At 38.6% G+C, this 19365-nt stretch overlaps 1 protein-coding gene across 2 annotated transcripts in view; it reads right to left on the bottom strand.

Annotated features, from left to right (window-relative positions):
• The window catches only part of KDM5B (lysine demethylase 5B), a 48433-nt gene that overhangs the window by 13189 nt on the left and 15879 nt on the right, over window positions 1-19365 (bottom strand). Inside the window, exons 5-18 of one of the 2 annotated variants that reach the window (XM_083617294.1) lie at window positions 17952-18008; window positions 15638-15772; window positions 14263-14365; window positions 13676-13785; window positions 12431-12589; window positions 11574-11693; window positions 10194-10352; window positions 8132-8313; window positions 7749-7911; window positions 5394-5513; window positions 4542-4736; window positions 2747-2928; window positions 973-1097; window positions 7-157 (exon numbers count right to left, since the gene is read on the bottom strand). In XM_083617294.1, the coding sequence (XP_083473420.1) occupies window positions 7-157; window positions 973-1097; window positions 2747-2928; window positions 4542-4736; window positions 5394-5513; window positions 7749-7911; window positions 8132-8313; window positions 10194-10352; window positions 11574-11693; window positions 12431-12589; window positions 13676-13785; window positions 14263-14365; window positions 15638-15772; window positions 17952-18008 (1961 nt within the window). The remainder of the gene's footprint in view (window positions 1-6; window positions 158-972; window positions 1098-2746; window positions 2929-4541; window positions 4737-5393; window positions 5514-7748; window positions 7912-8131; window positions 8314-10193; window positions 10353-11573; window positions 11694-12430; window positions 12590-13675; window positions 13786-14262; window positions 14366-15637; window positions 15773-17951; window positions 18009-19365) is intronic. The other variant, XM_083617295.1, reaches the window with a different exon arrangement.

Genomic DNA, 19365 nt, shown 5'->3' with positions numbered 1-19365 from the left:
ACATACCTAGTTTGCCGTTTGCCATTAAGAAGCTGTTGTGCAACTGAGGCACATTTCTCTGCGTCCTGAGTAACTAAACGAAGGTGTCGCAGCAAATCATTGTCTGGAAACTTCCTCATTTCAGATTCTTCAATTAAAGCTTTGAAATTCATGAGACCTTTGGGAGAACCAAAATTTTTGGTAATTAGAATAGTAAAGTGTGCTATTTTGGGTCTGCACTTTTATAGTAAACTATTCTACTTTCTTATTTATTTTATTTATTTATTTATTTAAAATACTGCAAAGTCTTAAAAATATATCCCATATTTTTCCGTCTATAAGATGCCCCCATGTATAAGACCCCCCCCCTATTTTGGGGGACTCAGATTTATAAGACGCCTCCTAATTTTTGACATTATTTTTTAGAAAAAAAACTAGTCTTATACACTGTGAAATATGGTTTATCAAAGCAGTTTACAGCAATAAAATATAAAACTGTACAATAAAAACCATATAAAAAAAGTATAAAACAGACATTAATTAAACACTGTGGAAGAATGTATTCTTAGTTGCCTACGTGGCCTGGTGAATCTCTATTAGCAGAGTATTCCACAGGATTGGGCCTTAGATAGTTGTAAAATGAGCCTTCATTAACTTTGCGAACGACCAATGGCATTCCTGCAGTTGATTTCAGTGACTGAGCTGGGGGGAAAGGGTTCAGGAGAGCTCTGGGATACCCTGGATCTAAGTTGTTCCGGGCTTTGTAAATTAATACAAAAAGCTTGAACCTGGCTTGGTAACAGATGAGGTTGCTCATCTTCAACCTATACAGAACTAGGCTGCAGTCATATGTACATTTAGTGGAAAGTAAGTATCACTGAACTTAGTGGAATTTCTGGGTACATGTGATAAATAACAGCCTGATAATATCAAACTAATAACATTTGACAATATGTAGTCATAGCACAAAAACAAAAAGGTAAAGATACATACTTTTTTTATTATTAACTTTTGCCTCCAAAGCTTCATTTACATTAGAAGCCCATTCATTGTAGGATTCAGCCCGCAGCTTAAGTGCATTCATCATTGGATAGAGTTCATCTAATGTGTAACGATATCTGGAAATAGTACAGAATTTCTATAAATACTTGCAAATTTGAAATTCTAAGTGAAGCATTTTGGCATGTACTATTCTACTACAATGTGCACGGTATGCTGAAATGTTAGGGAGACTGTAGCCACTGCCAAAGGTAGCAGCCCCACTTCTCCCCTTTTTCTAAAAGCTAAGAAACAAAAATGAATGATGTCACTGTGTTTTAAAGCTTCCCCACCTCCACAGCCAGAATTCAATAATGTGAACTGGGGATCACTGAGCCTGTGATGCAGTTACGTCATATTGACACATTTTTATTTACTAATTGATGGGGGATGAAAAGGAAAGGAGAAAAGATGTGGGGTTGACCACACTCTGTCAATTCCCTATGGGGTAGGACAAGTTTTAAAGTGCAGGACGACAGGGAACTGAACTTGGCTGTACAGTTTCCCCCATCTATTTTTCTCTCATCAAGAGTTACTTCTGACTACAGAAGTGGTCCAAAGGTCCAGACAGCTGTGGGGAAGTGATTCCGAAAACAATGGGATGGGGAGGGATTTGCTTTCACCTTTGCCCTCCCTGTGGAACACCCTCCCATCAGATGTCAAGGAGATAAAGAACCATACAACTTTTAGAAGATATCTGAAGGCAGCCCTGTATCAGGAATTTTTTTAATGTCTGACATTCTACTACGTTTTTATATGTGCTATAAGCCACCCAGAGTGGCTGGGGAAACCCAGCCAGATGGGCAGGGTATAAATAATAAAATTATTATTATTCCATGCAAATGAGATTATGCCCATTTGCCTTCAGTAGCAAGTAAAGCTCTGCTGGATGAAGTACAATTGCCTCTGGTCTATTTTATGGGAACTCTGCTACGTGTTTAAGTTTTTTCCTCCTCCGGAGATGACGTGTCACTCTACTCTTTAAATTTCTCCTCAACCCCTGCTTTAGAAGGAAGGGATAACAGGTAAATCAAATGGCAGGGCTGCATATATATATGCAGGTATATATATATGTATACATAAAGTGTGATAGCCGCAGCAACAGGTCTGCAACACAACCATGTCTATATAACACCCTCCCCCCCAATAACCTACACTGTGGCAAACAGCAGCATGGAAACACTTCCTGGTAGTTTGTCCCTGCTTTTCAGAGATACAGTATTTTAGAGCAATAAGGATGGGGAAAACTTGGGAAGGAAGTCATAAAATCAACTACAGAGAAAAGCTATGCATAACTTAAGTGACATAAGCTAGAAAGGACCAAGCATATCATTTTTTCAATCCAACAGCTTCTTCCAAAATAATGCATTACAATATTAAGGTATTTATTAGCTAAACACTGAGGGGGGAGCAAATCCAAAAGATACACTGCCTGTCCCCAAATGAAACTGAAAATGCAAAGAATTCACCTAGAACTACCCCAGAAAAAGCTATGCTTCTGTAACTTCCCTCCCTCCTATACATACAACTATGCTCTGTTGCTGTTTATTTAAAAATCTAACCTATTATTGGCTGTGATAAGAAACCAAACAAAATTTGTTGTTTAAGCTTCTAAGATGCAATCTTTTACTACACACAATATTCAGCAAAAGCAGGAAAAAGAAATGCAATTACACTTTAAGAGAAACATTTCTATTCCTTGGAATAGATTTTGCAAACAAAATCTTACCCCATTTTGTATTTATAAGCGGGACATGTGCAGAGGTCCTCTACATGATACAGGCATGCCAATAAGTCAGGATTACAAGAACAGTAGACTGCAGACATGTAACAAGTGGTTTTACACTTTATGCACTGTCGTTCATCATCGGGCAATATTTCCAAATTCACTCTCTCTAAATCAGTAACCCCCTGTAATAAACAACAGTCATTCACTTCATACGACAGTAAAAACAAAACAGTTCATGGATGCAAGTAAATTTCAAGAATGGCAACGTACCATCCTGAGAGATTCAGGCATAGCTACTTTCCATAAAAATAAACTGATTCACTGCATGTAAACTGTACATTTATGAGTAAATTACCCCATCATGTAGATTAAAATTATCAACAATTATCATTTTTTGGAATTAAGGATTTTAAATAGTGAAGTTAAATAGCTAAGACATTAATTACCTTACCAAAGTTAGTAAACAAACAATAAAACTTTTCAAAAAAATAAATGTTACCTGCATTAACGACCAAACATTCTAATTGTTTTTTCTAATATGGACTATTCATGAGGCAGCTACCATGCAAGCAATAGAAGTAGGAATCTCTCTCCTTGCTAGTTGAGAGTACAGGACATAGAAATTTAGGAAGCTGCCTTATGCAGAGTCAGAACATTGATCCATCTACCTCATTACTGGCTGGCATGTTTGAGAGAAGGGACATTCCCTGCCATACCTAGAGATGCTGAAATTGAACCTGGAAGCAGGGCCAAACAGAGACGTACCTACGAGGGCCATTTGCCCCGAGGCCTCAAGTTCAAAGGAAGCCTCAAATTTAATTCAACACTTGTTATTTTGGGGGAATTTGATGTTTCACAACTCGTTTTTATGTACATTGGACCAGATTGCGACACACCCTCCCAGCTTAGAAATGCAAATTTAAACAAATGGATGATTTGCTAAAAGACACCATTTTTGGTTAACTGATATGGAGTTCTGTCATATGCTTAATATCAACAGCCGTTTTACATGAAAGTACCATTTTACCTCAATAATTTATGCATTTCCACAGGAAAAGGGTAGAAAAGCCTAAATTTAAAAAAATCAAAATATGTCTATTTTTCTGTTGTGGTTCCTTATTTTGTTTTTGTTTGTTGTCATGTTTCATAGTTATTATGGCTGGGGCAGTGGAGCCATTAGGGCAACCAGGGCTTAAAACACCAAGTGCTTTTTAACACCCCTCCCAAAAAAAATTGCAAAGGCACATTTTTTCCTGTTCCATATATTCTTCCACAACCAATTTAAACTCTGAGAGAAGTGTGTATTCTCCAGGAGGACCTTCTCCAGCTCCTGTTCACTGGCCTATCAACTCTCTGCACAACTCAGTCACTCAGTCCAAAAGTACTGCTATGGCCAGGAGGTCTCATCCATCTGAGCCGTGTTTTTAACCCTTTATCTCCCAAGTCCCATTCCACTCAATATTCAACACCAGTTTAAGTATTGAAGTGAATACCTTGGGAGGAATTCCCCCCCCCCCATAGCTTGGAAGTTCATGGGGGCCCTTGTTGTGGCACCTTTAACACTAGCGGTTTCAGGCTGCAATCTTGTACATACTTATCAGAGAGCAATCCCCATGGAACTCAGTGGGTCTCAGAAGCAAGCCACCACTGGCTAGGGGGCCTCAAAAGTTTGTAAGTGGTTCAGGGCTCTGAGATGGCCTGCTTAGAGAGACCTGCAAGCAAAGTAGGTGGCTACCACTGAGCTGCTTGCTTTGAAACAATTTCACTGCTAATCGCTTAACTTCATAAAACATACCAGTTTACACACAGCCTCCCGTAAAGCCTTTTCATCTTCAATCATAATAGCCATGTCTTTCTCAACAGTAGACGCTACCACTACATCAAGAGTCTCTGCTTTGGCAGCCATTCTGCATATCATCTCATCATGAGAAAACACACAGTAGCGGTTTAATAAGCGATAGTGCTCCACACACTGACGTCCCAATGGCAACTAGAAGAAAAAAATACAATAAACAGATTTTCTTAATGTTCTCAGGAGAGGTGAAGCTGTATAAAGCAACAGGTTCTTGCCAATACATCACTGGCCAAATTATTAAATTAATGCAGTCCACTTGATCCAGAATAAACAAGGTAAGCACAGTCCATTCTAGGACCCTGTACAAATAAGTATTTAAAACCATTCTCTGCAGAAAGGAATTCAATGCTAATTAAGATTGTACAGTGCTATGTGCAAAACTGAAGCATAACCAGAAACTTGGCAGCACACTTCCAGCTGAAATGTTTTAACCATTCACAGCATTTGGAATACATTGGCAGGGATATATCCATTTTACTTCAGTGGATTGGAAGACCTCAGCAGTCAAGAATGCTATATGCACAATGAAGCCCCTTCTACAAAATTTTGAATCAGAAACAAAATGTATAACATTAGTTTGCTTCTTAAGGTGAGATGATGACAAGGTGTCCAAAGAATACAGCAAGATCTTTTAAAACCTGATTTCATATTCTAAAAAAAGAATAAAACTCATACTATCCACACTGTGATCCAACTCACAGAAGTGTTTTGAAGGTTAAAGGAAACAATGGCCACACCTTCAAATTTCAGAATATGCTTTCCAACAAGATGGCAATAAAATGGAAAACTTACCCAGTCAACAGTGCAAAAATTAACAGCTTCAGCAAAGTTGAAACCTTGATTAAAGCCACTATGATAGGCTCTTGGAAACGTAATCACAAATTCACCAGCACACTGGTTGGTACGGTAAATCTATGGCAAAGCAAAGCAAACCAGAAAATGCTGAAGTTGAAAATTTAGAATTTTTAGGAATCTTCTAAAAAGCCATCTAGATCAGACCAAGCATCCATTTGGATTCTAACCATAGTTACTCAGTTGCATCCAGGAAACCCATAAATGTGGTGTAAAGGGAGAAACAACCCTCCATGTTCTTTGTCCCCACCATCTGGTATCCAGAAGTATGGACTGCTTCTGTGCATTTACCTATCAAATCTATTTGGTGCTGACAGAAATATCCCGTGAGTTTGTCCAAGCCTTTTTTTCAAGCTATCTATGATGACAGCCATCATCATCATCATCATCATCAGAAATAAGTCATTGCTGCTCACAAAATGGGACAGCTGTCGAAACCCATGGATACTGAGGGGTTCAATTATCCAGGTGATTCAGCCTCTAACTCTAATACGCTCTCTGTCACATTATGTTGGCAAACATAAAGGGGCTAAATATTAAGGAAGCTATTCAACTAAGCTTTTACTCAGCGTAGAGCCACTGAAATTAATGAACATGACTAGCCCAGAGCTAGTCATTGCAACAGGTTTGCTCGTTTTTATTTAAACATGTTTATTAAAGTTTTGTAATAGTACAAAGAGAACATTCAAATAAAGTAAGTAATCAATGTCTCTGCTACGAGTAAAACCAAGTTGGACACAACCTGTTTTACCCAGCCTACAACCTGTTTTCCAGTGACAACATGCTACTGGTGCTGCACAAGATGATGCAAATTAAATGAGATGCGTAATGCTGTGGAGCTGCTTTTGTGGCGAAAACATGAATGCAGCTCTCAAATGTGATCAGGAGTGTTTGGTGCTTTAGCTATTTTATATTGTTTTGATTTACCTATTGTATATTTCTTTTGTACTACCACGTCATTCACTGCTTTGGGGGGTTTTGAGCCAAAAAGTGGTATGTAAACAACCCATAACTCCACATCTTTTGGCACCAGGCCAAGACGCCTCGGCATTTTATTGCAAAATGTTTCCTCCCGCTGCTTGAAGAGTTTTGTTAGCTCCCTGTTGTAATGGTTATCTTACTGTTGCAGCTGGGGAAGGGGGATTTCAATAGCTCATAATTGGTATATAATCACTGTTATAAGGATGCTTCTATCTTCACATAAAGTCAGACCACTGGTCCATCTAGCTCAGTATTATCCACACAGATGTTTTGTTGCATAGAATGTTTATATCTTACTTCTTTGCTGCAAGTCACCTTTAAAGCTTTGTAGTATCCGGTGAGGGAGAGGGAGAAGAAAGACTAATACTGTATATACTCAAGTATAAGCCAAATTTTCAGCACATTTTTAATGCTGAAAAAGCCCCCCTTGGCTTATATTCAAGGCGTGAGGCGGAGGGTGGAGCGCCCCAAAAGGAGCCCTTTCTCACCACTGGTCCCGCCGCCACCGCCTGCCTTTCTCAAGGGCAGGCACAGGAGCCACGGTTGGGAGAGGCGGTGCACTGTGCCTCTCCCAACCGCGGCTCCTATGCCTGCTCTTGCGAGCGGCAGAGGCGGTGACGGAGGGACGAGCGGGCTGCTCCTTCCTCCTCCTCCACCTTTGCCGCTGTCGGCGGCAGCAGAGGAGGAACGAGCAGCCTGAAAGCAGCCCTTTCAGACTACTTGTTCTTCCTCCACCAATGCTGCTACCACCAGGTTTGTGGTGTGGTGAACCAGTTTATACTCGAGTCAGTAAGTTTTCCCAGTTTTTTGTGCTAAAATTAGGTGCCTCAGCTTATATCCGGGTCGGCTTATACTCAAGTATATACGGTAATAACTCTTTCCATTTAGATTTTCCATTCTGATGTAACTTTCCACATTTATTCCTTTATAGGAATTACTCCAAAGTAGTGCCCTTGAAGAAAAATCATTACATCATTTTACAGACACAGAATTCCTACCTGGAGACTATAATTTGCACAAAAAGCAAGCAATGTGCAACAGAGGAATTAATCATCATCCACTATCGAATTGTGCTCATTTTTGTGCACGATAGGAGCTTGGAACAGCAAACAAAAATTGGTTTTGCTAGTTTCAAATCAATTATTGAGAAGCAAGGACAGTATTGCTCTTTCTATAGCTATAGCTCATGAAACATCACAACTATTAGTGTTTGCAAAAAAGCTTGAAGTTTGTCAGGTACTACAAAACAACTGCTTAAGCTATGAACCTTGCACTAGAAGAGGTAGGGGTGAAAACAAAAGCTCAATGACATACAGGCACACCATGAGACATTAATGTATTGGGATTCATAATTGTAACCAGCTGGTGTAAAAGGTCTGGCTGAGATTCAAATAGCTCAGGAGCCAACTTCTTCATTACATCTTCCAGTTGCTCAGCTGCATATCCTGGGGCTCCATACCATGTTTTAGGCTCCCCCCTGCAAACATAAAAAAGCAGATAAACTACAATAATCAACCATTTGCAGGTTTTAGGATCATAATTATGTCCTATAAGTGGGGAGACAATTTAGGTATGCAGAGATACAAATACCTAGATATTAATGTTAAAAGGAAAGGAAACATTATAATTTAGTCTGGTGACCTATATATATCAGGTTGCACAAACATATCTATATGCTCCATTCCCTATAAACTCACCAGTGCAGATAGTTGATGGAATAGCTCCAGTGATCCTCAATATGCCAGCAAAATGAGGAAAAGCACATCCCTACATATAGCCAAGGCAACTTCATTCCACATATATCTGCAGTGATGTGAGCAAGAACAGACTGTTCCATCACAGGCATGTTGTTCAAATTCCATCCACTATCAAGATACTCCTGAAAGCAAAGCAAATGGGAGAGTCCACAGGTTTAACACAAACCACATTTAAAAAGCAGTTTTCTATTTGAGGAGGACATTTTTCTAATTTGATAACTTTAAAAAATGCCATAGAATATTGCATGGGTACTTTACCACCCGAAGTCTAGCTACTGCTTTAACATTAGCTTTTCCAGTAAAATAAATTTATATTCCTATTAAGTTCTTATTGCACTTGTGTCCTAATACATGTATTACAGATCACCTGGGCTGCTTGAAAGTAGGATGTCTTAGCACTGCTGAGGTATAATTCTCAGCTGTAAAATAAAATAAAAATAATGGTTCCATACTGCAGTTAATACTGTGCTTCATTTCCATTAGCATCCAGGAATGCCCACCCGTATGCTGAAGGGCCAAATGAAGCTGGGTACATGTGGATGTCCACAAACAACTGTAATTTTACAGAACTTATGAAGAGAAGGGGATGCAAGAAGGGTTCATCCAGGAGCAGGGAATTTGTGGTTCTCTGGACTCCAACTCGCATAATCCCAGGCCACTAGCCATACTGACTGAGGCTGATGGGAATCCGATAACATCAGGAGAGCCACAGGTTTTCCCACCCTGGATTACTCCTTCCTCCCACATTTCCTTGATGTGCTGAACATCAGACCAGTAAAATATCTCTCAGTGCAGATGGCATGGATTTCCCCCTGCCTTTTCTAACTCACATGAAGCTGCAGTAATCAGAAAGCAACAAGAGATCCTGCTGCTTTCCATCACAGCCCAGTGCAAGAGAGAGCGAGATCTTCCCTTCTCAGCCTTGAAAAGCAGCAGGACCTCTTACTGATTTCAAGAAACAAACAAATAATATTATTATTTATACCCCGCCCATCTGACTGGGTTTCCCCAGTCACTCTGGGTGGCTCCCAACAGAATATTAAAAACACGATAAAACATTAAACATTAAAAACTTCTATAAACAGGGCTGCCTTCAGATGTCTTCTAAAAGTCAGATAGTTGTTTATTTCCTTGACATCTGATGGGAGGGTGTTCCACTAACTCCAGTGCCATATGAATCAGAGAAAGGAGGGGGATTTCATAGTGTCTTTGAATCATTTGCAAAAGGTATTTCACTGTTTTGCAAACCTCCCCAGCTTTATGCCACACAAAGTCCTCTTCCTTCAAATTGGAGTCTAAGGGAAGGGGGTTGGGTGGAATTATGACAGTAATTCTATTCCAGTGCAACAAGGAAGGGTGGGTGGGAAACCTGGGCTAGAAATGTAATGAAGGGAGGTATGGGACTGTAGGACAAAGGTGATGTACACCAGCCAGGGCTACAATGGTCTTCTGATTCCCTCCCCTTGCAATAGTTGGAATTTATGTGCTCCAAAAAGGAATGAGAGACAAACAAGACAAAGCCAAAACAACAATCATTTGATGGCCAAGTCATCTGGATGATTTGTTAAAAAAATAGTATGTGAACAAAAGATTGTGATTTTGGACTAAATAGCTAGTTTAAAAGCTTCCATGGTTGAAATAAGCATAGAAACTCTGAGCAGCTAAGTAACTGGCTTCAAATTATTCCCATCTGGGATATTTTTGGCTTATTTTACCACGTTGGAAAGGAAGTGCTTGATCTGGGGGAGTATATTGTTGTTCCAGAATCTCATTCACGTCTAAAGTGATAGCAAAGTGCTTTCCTCCCTCCTTTTGGAGAATCAGCAAGATGGCCATTTTGGAACTGAAAAATACCATAACAACCACCTAATTCACAAGCAGAGAAACCACCAAAAGGCTGGGGCCAGTCCGAATTGCTCATTTCTTACTTTGAATCCATGAAATTTTATATATGTTTCTAAACAGCCTACATGCCAAATATAAGTTAATAATAAAATCTTACCTCTTCTTCTGGTTTTAATTTGATTTTCCCACCTCTCACAGGAAACCCACTGCCAAACTCCTTTGAAGCAATATCAGCACCATATTCCACTGTAACATCCTCTTCAATTGTGCTAACAAGACGCCAAAACTCTTTCTCAACCAATTCTGTAGGAACCATCTGAACAAGAGGCAGGTAAAAGTTACTCACTAACAAAAAATAAAACAGCAGCATGTTATAAATATAAAGGGCCAAAACAGAATTGTGAGGTGGTGAGGGTTAAGTGTTACTATCCCTAACACAGAATGCCATCCCCTATCAAACAACAGGGGGAATGTAGCAGGTATGCTGCAAATACAAGTAGGAGAGGCCACAATGAAACCAGACAGACAAACAGAGCTGGAAAGGAACTAGAAGTGCACCTTAGTGGTGAAAACCATGAAAACGAAGGAAAATACCACTTTCATACTTTCCCTGGACCAGTTGAAGTGCCACATAGAAAGAAACTTGGGGGTCCTTGCATGAATAGAGACATGCCGATGAGATGGACCAGTGGATGATTCAGGTATCTCAGGTTAACAGTTAAAATATTTTAGGTTGGGGAAATCCTATTCCTAGGGTCATAGATTTATCAGTCTCTAATGAGCATCAATAAGAATTATACATGAAATGACCAGTGATACTTGCATGCAACATTTTGCAGTGGTCAGTACTTGCTTTCTGTTACTACAAACACATGCAGTTTTAGGGAGTCAGTAAAAAAAAAATTATTTACACTGGTACTGTTAGAAGATATTGTACTCCACAACTCAGTGTTAAACCTTTTAACAAATGCATTAAATCAGAATAAATGCTAGATGAAACATTAGAAAAGGTGACAAGATAAGTTTGTCAGGTAGTAACTAATACCAAAGGACTTAGCTGATGGGCGGTATGGAAGTGTCATGGCAAATAAATAAGTACCAAGCAGGATATAAATCCTTTCTGGGGCCGTCAAGTTGTTAAAGTAGCCACCTGTTCATTAAAATGCAAGTTACACTGAATTCCTTTAAAATGCCAGGATAGCAGTGGGAGAGGGAGGCAAGAATCTTTCAACACCTTAACTCCTTCCCCACACTGGTTCTGCCCAGAGTGTCAATTCTGAATCTTCAACTTTATCATGTAAAAAACCAAATGGGAAACAGCTGCCATTCTGTCTTATAAATAATCGCATTGCCACCCACTTTATAAGGATGAGATAGAAACCCTACTGCCAGCGTTTTGTTTCCCACTCCAAATTCATAACTAAATTCTCCATTTTTGTTTTCTAGATACCAACACAAGAGTTTCCCCCGAATGCAAATTTTAATAAACCCAATAATGAAACCCAAGTTAACAGACTCATTAGAAGTGTGAACATACATGCACTGGCATATTGAAATAATCTGACTTGAAGGCATCTGCCATTTCTCCAAATGTGCGAAGTGTGTAGTCTCGTGCTGCCTGTTCAAAACCAAATGCTTCTTGTGGTTTATTACACTCCTGTGTAATTAAAATACAGCACTGAATTAACAAAGAGAAAACATACCATACATAAAGCAAGTATTTTTTAAAACAAACAACAAAATGGGCTTCATCCAAGATGGACTAGCACGGATCCATTTTTACAGGTTGACAAAAGGAACTCCATAAATACAGGACAGTATTGGAAGGGGTTTTGCAACAAGACCCAGGCAGACACACACTATATTAGATATGTGCGGGTGCCCTATGATGAGAATAATCTTAAATTGTCTCCAGGAGGAACAATGGAGCCACCAGAACCCTTTGTTGAATGATAAGAAGGGTCTGGGGCTCTAGGAGTATGCTGAATCTAAACAAACTCTTATACTGAATGAGTAATTGCACCATGGGGTTGGGTAGGATGAAGGTGTACAACAGTGGATTGTCTCCAGAGTAGCCTTAAGTTGCAGTCCCATCAGAAGAAGGATTACTACTTGGATTACTACTTGTGCAACATAACTCCTCCCCCCACACCTCCATACACCCTGAACAGCAGATCTGGGGAAGGCGCAGGGCACTTGTGCAGATAAAGTACTTCTGGAAACCCTTGTGTTGATGGGACATATTACTTGGATACCACTCAGTAACCTCCAAGGTAGAGGAGAAGTCAAAGAAAAACAGATTTTTGCTTAATGTATTTTAGTCTACTTGGGTGCTGACCCTTTATATTTGTGAGCCCTGGGGGGGGGAATATTTAACCCATATTTTATTATTACCTGAGCTAGGCATTGGGGGCATCTCCAGTCCCCCTTGGGAACATCATGAAGAGGTGGTATTAAGCAAAAGGTATGGTAACTGTCATCACAGCCATCACATAGGAGCAGACGATCCTCATCATTACCACTGCCGCACAAGAGACAGACATACAAATCCACCTGTAAAAAAAATTGCCAAAGTGAGGGATGGGGGATTGGTCCCATCATTACCTTGCTTACTTCTATGCAAGGTTCTTGGTAAGAAAACACTTGACAGATAGATATGATGTAGGCATGTCATGTGTATGCAGAAACACATTTCATTTCTTTATTCTTACAAACATCTCAAGCTAGAAGCACTGTGATCCAAACACCCTTTGAACTGGTGAGAAGATTCATGAACTGAATGTTTGAGAAGAAGTATAACCTACTAGCAGCGCTCCACAGAAAGCTCCAAAACAGGGCACAAAACAGTTGTGTTGCCCCAGGACTTCACTGCTGTGACTTGATGGCACTGGGCCCAAGCCTGATAGCTGTGCCAACTCCCAACTGGTGCAACCTTCGGTCCTGGGCAGCTTGAGTGGCAGGGATGCAGAAGCATCCTGCCACTTCATTAAACCCTACTGCTGCCAGGCCAGGTTCGCATTGCACCATTAATGGCCCAGTTGTTTGGAGTGCGTTATCTATGAATAGATGGATAAAAAAAAAGAGTAAAGAAAACCTGGTGGACTACCATCAAAAACACCCTTATTTTCTAATAGTTATCCCACCCTTCCATCAAGGAGCACAATGGGATGCATGGGCCATCTCATTTTATCATCTCAGCTGTGGCTGCTATAAAGAAATATGCAGTCAGTCCGTCTCCTAGAAGAGAAAAAGGATCCAGTGACAGTTACAAAGCTTCCTGCATCTCAGCTTTTCAGAAAAAGCAGCTTTCCCATTGCATAGCAAGATGGAGCACATGACACAGATATCAGATGGAATTTGCCATATGGCTACTGGACAGCTGAATGCCAAAATTGAGATCTCATTCTAAATGAATGAGGTAATTGTAGAACCTCATTTGGATCAACTTTTTGCAAAAACCTGTTACAGTTAAGACATAATATCTTTTCTATATTAACCAAGAATCAAAAGTATTGCATCACTGTATTTCACAATACAAAATACCAAGAAATTATTTTTCTTCTGACTACTAAGTTCAAACTACAAGCCCATAATTTTCTACAATCAGCATTAAAGGGGGCGGGGGAAAAGAGTACTCACTGCATTAAAGCTTTTCTTAGAACGTCCCTTTGGTTTTTCTCTTTCTGTTTCCCAAATGGGTTGCTTTTTTTCAACCGTTTCCCGTTTCACAAGGCCTTGAGACTCTTTATCTGATTCAGCAAAATACATTTAGAAAATATTACTCAAAAGTGTTTGAGACAAAATAGAACTGCTTTTAAAAGAGTTTAAATGGGGCTGTCACCCACTTAAAGAATCCTTAAGTGAGTAAATTGTGTGACTATTTATTAATTTATTAAATCTGCAAGTCATGTAAAAACAAAGAGAAAGAGAAAGGGAATAGGTTCTTCTAAGATGGTGCCTACCAAACTACTTACAATTTGTTAATTATTTTTTTTACAGAAGTTACATTTTAAAAAACCAACAGTCTCAGCAATGTATTTTCTCTTGTTAAAGGTCAGCAAGTTCATAAATTTCAAAGCTTTATTTTAAAATAAAAGATTTTGCTTCAAAGCCACCACCATTTTGGCAAATACTACATCCAAATGAATACTGGTCAAGCTATAATTTGGATGTTAAAAAGCAAATGCCTACTATTTTATTCCCCCCCACCCCATTGATACACTTACCACTTTCAGGTTCAAGCTTTGGAGGTGTGGTTCCCATTCTACGTCTCAAATTGTGAGTTTTGGTTTCTGTAGTTTCCTCCATATCAGTTTTTATATTAGTAGCCTAGAGGGGAGGGGAATTAAGCTTAATCTTTATTTATTCTTCCTTTTTGTTCAGTACAGAATTATCTGTCATGAGCTTATAATATGCAACAGTAGACCGCTGCTGGAATAGTTATTTGGATGTGTTCAAATGTATAGTCTGCCCCATAACTTATTGATGACAATAGTAAGATTATGCAAAGGTGAAAAGGAAGGAGTGCTTCTGACTCCTTCCTCAACTGCTGGCATTTGATTTTCTCTTATGGAAGCACAGTAACGACAATGCTGAGGAATGTTTGCCTGAAGTATCCAACACCTACAATTAATATTTTACTGATAAACGAGAAGAATGAAGAAGTCCCATTCATAGACATTCTGTTCCCTACTAAAAGTAGGTAGGAGTTTCATGTACTGATATTGCTCCTGCACAGCTGTAGGTGGATGCCTAAGTCAAAGTCAAGGCAATTCACACAATCCAGGCTAAAGCTGCATCCTAGACTATTCAGAAAGTTTAGATTCAGCTGCCTTAAAACAGATGTGCTAGTATATGATTAAAATTACAAAAAAACACCAATTCAGACAATTGATAAGTCACCTTGGTGGTTCTCCAGAGAACTGTAAAGCTTCAGGGATGCTACACTTAGTCTAAGACACCCAAATGGAAATTTTTCATAAACTAGATTCTAGTAGGAATTCAAAAGAATGTTATGTTGCTTAAGGCCTTCGGTTTTCAAGGGCAACCAAAATTGTGCGTGACTCATGATTTCTGGATAGTCAGCATTTCTCAGCCTCAGTTTACTCAAAAGTGGAAATTATGACATATATTCTACAAAGCTGTTGTACAGATGGCTACAAGAGATTCTAAGCCCCAATGTGTATAAGAAATGTTGTATGAATATAAACTGCATTACTTAAGATGTCAACAGCTTCAGACAATATGAGGAAATGCTAGTGAAATCTAGACCTTAGTTTCAAATCCTTGTTAAATGGGAACCCTGGTTATCCAGTTGCTGTTAGTGCCAACACAAGACTTCACTGTGGTTAAGGCTGAAAGATTTGTTCCCACAAGGAAAGGCAGTGTGATCCTACAACCCACTCATAATCTCTTAAAGAGTATGTCTGCATCAGTCCATAAATAAAACTGTATGTGCTCCTCAGAACCATAGGCAGCGATGATGTGGAAATATTGGAACTGCTGTTTAATTTCTGGCAAGGAAAATAACTACTTATAAAGTACTTCTGTGGCTTTGAATTATGGCATTTTAGAAATCAATACATGAAAAGTCAATCCTACCTCTGCTCTCATGCGTTTTGCTCGACGAGCAGGTGGACAAGTTTCAGACAGCTGAACAGACTGTCTTTGAGGAATATCATGTGGTTTATATTCCTTGTCCTTTGTGCCACTGGTAATATCTGGCTTCTGAAGACACTAAAAAAAACAAGCAAAAGTGATTTTTTCCTCTCTCTATTTCCTACCAAATATTTCACACATTTTAAAAAAAACAAAACCCCAATGTAAAGTATTTTTAGTAGCTAAAATAAAAAACCATACATGATTATATTCACTACAGATGGATTGGAATGACCAATCTGTACTTTCTAAAATGGTTTAATAATGGCAATTTTTTTTGAAAATAAATCTGTTACAAGTTTTGCGTTCTATACGGCATTCCAACAGTAACTGCAGAAGTAAATCTGGATCCAACATTCTGGCAGTTTTGCAGTGTTGGCGACTAATGACAGTGGATAGAAGAAAAGTAGATTGCGATCATTTACATCCAAGGTACTCTGCATGGGACCTGCAATAGAATTCTTGACAATTTCACCATTTCTGTGGATTGCTATTGATAATAACATTTGAGTTTTCTGGGCAGTGGAACGAAAATACCAAATCTGCTATGAAAATACTGAAATATTACATGTTTTTCTCACCCTTCCTTCCTTGAGAGAAGGATAGTGTACATTTATTCCATACCATGCACATTTTATTGTCACAACAATGCTGTGAGATAAGGTTAGGAATAGAGTGGTGACTGGCCCAAGGTCTCCCAAGGAGTGTCATGAAAGAGAAAGGAATCTGAAATTGGGTCAGTCCTGGTACAACATACTAACTGCAGCCCTCCAACCACTGGCCCTCAGGTAGGCACAAATCATTAAATGTTTTGCTGAAGAAGCAAAGAACACAAGTAGTTACCAAGCATAAATGTTTTACTGCTAGGAAAAAAAGAGAACAATATTTATATTTATGTATTTATTTCACTAAAGTTATACACTGCTTGATGTAGAAAATACACTTTTTCTCCATGCCCACTTTTTTTTTTTAAAAAATCTTGACTGCTATTCTAATGGAGGGAAAGATTAAGTCAATGTACGTGTACCTGTACCTTCCCCCAGCAGGATTAGCGGAAGATTTGCAGCAGGGGGATATTAAACAGAGAGTGTTGCTTTTCCCAGTATTAAAAAAAAAAAAGAAAAAAAGAAATGCACATCTGTTTTGACACCAAGGTGCCATTGTCATAAAAAGCTAAACCTGAATTCTTTGTAGATTTAACAAACACAGTGAGAAACAGTTCTCAACCTTTTGATCATTCCTCTTCTGCCAGCTGTGCATTGAAATATGTTTCCTAGCAAATTTACAACTGAACTTACAAAATCTACAATTGAACTGAAGTGTTGCCTGATCAAAATGTGGTACATAGGCAAACACCACATGGTGGTAGCACAGGGATGCCCAGACAAGGAACAAGCTAAAATGGCCTGGATGCATCTGAAAGTTCTCTCTCTGCTTGACCATGTACACCATGCCTTTTAAATAACCAGAATTTTAATCATTCACCAAACTACTTATATAAACCTCTACATGCACAAAATAGCGTTTAACTTTTTTTCCCACACAGCTTTCAAGAATCCAAAAGTTACAGAAGCACCAATAAAACAAAATTCCATAGAAGGTTGTCAATTCTCATCACAATGCTAATTGTTCTCCTGAGGAACATTTAGACTTCAAACAAAAAGCTATGAAGATACAAGTAATAGACAGGGGAGAAGAATAATCATAGCTGCTAAAGAATCATTTTGCATCCAACAACAGCACTTGCTTGAAGGGTAGAAGCTTTATGAAAAAATAAAATCTTAAGTAAAAAAATTGCAAAGGTATATACAACAACAAATACCACAATACTCCATAATATCACAAATATATAGCTGCTTAAAAATGAATGCAAGAAATTAATAAGAGGCAATTAATTTTTTATACAGCATTTGCCTCCAGTTCTCCCTCTCTGTATTATACACTAACACACAATCACGGAATACAGGAAATACTGTCTGAGTTAGGCAATGAACACTCCACACTAAATTAAAATACAGTGAATAGGCCAGAGACAATGGATCAAGGATAAACCAAGTTAATGTAACATGCTTTTATAGAAACATTATTGAAAAGCATATAATTGAAATCCTGTGCCCAAAACACAGATTCACACAATTCCTTGATGCACTTGACAGAATATAGAACTATTTTGCACAGGTGGATATAGAGGAAGCACCTGAAACAGCTTAGAAGAGAAACGGGAAAGGATCATCATTTAAAAAAATGTTGAACATACCTTTTCCAGAACTGCATCATCCACTAAACACATCAGTTTGGAACAAATGTCTGGCGCCTATTGCAAGAGAGAGCTTGGAGAGTTACAATTTAAAGAATTGTGACCCTGTGAAGTGGGGTCACAAGTAGCTATTTGAAAGTCATTTCCTTCTAAGTGGTCCTTTTCTGAAAAGCTGCAAGTTTTCATTTCAGGAATATAAAGACACCTATACCAGGACTAGATTTTCAGTAAGTACATGGGCATTAAGACAGCCCTGTTTTAAGATGGAACAAAAAGATCCTCTTCTATAAGTTCCTATTACAATAACTATAAAAACCTGATTACACAAGGCCAAAGCAGCAGATCTTCATAAGATGCTACCATGACTATATAGCCTTTAGAGCAAAACACAGACTGCAATGATTTACTGGCTTCTACTGGACAAACAATAGGAATGTATTAACAAAGATAATGACAGAAACACTAAAATTGCTTTTCTGCTACAAAAATCTAGTACTTTTACTTCAAAGGTTTTGTCCTTGCATCATTAGCATTTTTACAAATAACCAAAACATTCAGAACTTTGAAAAAACACACATATAGATATACTTAATTGAGAAAATATGAGTTTTATTTTTACAACCTACAATATACCATTATGGTTATTTAGTGGAAACAATGGAACCTACTTTCTATGAGTTAATTAAACCCTTTTAGCTCATCAGCAGCTATGTTTCACTTGGCCTATTACAGTCCCCCCAGAATGAGGTGGTTCTATGCATGATGTGCAAACACAGCCACTGTAAGTAAGCTTATGACACAAAGACCATCAAGTTTAAAGGGCCTGTCATATTGCAGAATGGGATAAAATTAGTAGAACAGCTTTCTGCATGATCCTTGAATATGAAGACATCCCTGTTATTACATACACAGCTAGAGTTTGATGGCTATTTTGATTACTACCATACATCCATAGCCTTTACTGTGTAGACTAACTTAGTGAATAAGCACCACAGTGCCACACAGACCTACAGATAGGTTAGTAAATGTCTTAAAAGACAAAAAACAATACTATGGATATTTAGAATGACCTCTAATGTGCTATCAAATAGCACAACTACTATGAAGAATGAACAAAGACTAATTCAAAATATGCTATGCTCAAGATGGGAGGTAATGCAAACACAGCCTTTTAATTGTGATAAAGAAACCTTGCACTAAAATGTGCAGCTTTCTTTGCAACTTCAGACTTCAGTTTAAAAGCCTATCCACCTTCTGAATTTATATCAAACCAAATAATTTCAACTTATTTTTCTTTTTTTTTTAAGGCGAAAGAAAACAAGATCAGTGTAAAAGAAAGGAAGGAAGCGTATAGAGGAGTCTGTACAGACAGGGATACAACTTCTCTCAAATTCCAAAATAAAAATGCCTTTTA

The sequence above is a fragment of the Podarcis filfolensis genome, assembly GCF_964270895.1.
Source record: "Podarcis filfolensis genome assembly, chromosome: 6".
In the NCBI taxonomy this organism is placed as follows: Eukaryota; Metazoa; Chordata; class Lepidosauria; order Squamata; family Lacertidae; genus Podarcis; species Podarcis filfolensis.
This window is presented reverse-complemented; position numbering and strand designations above follow the sequence as displayed.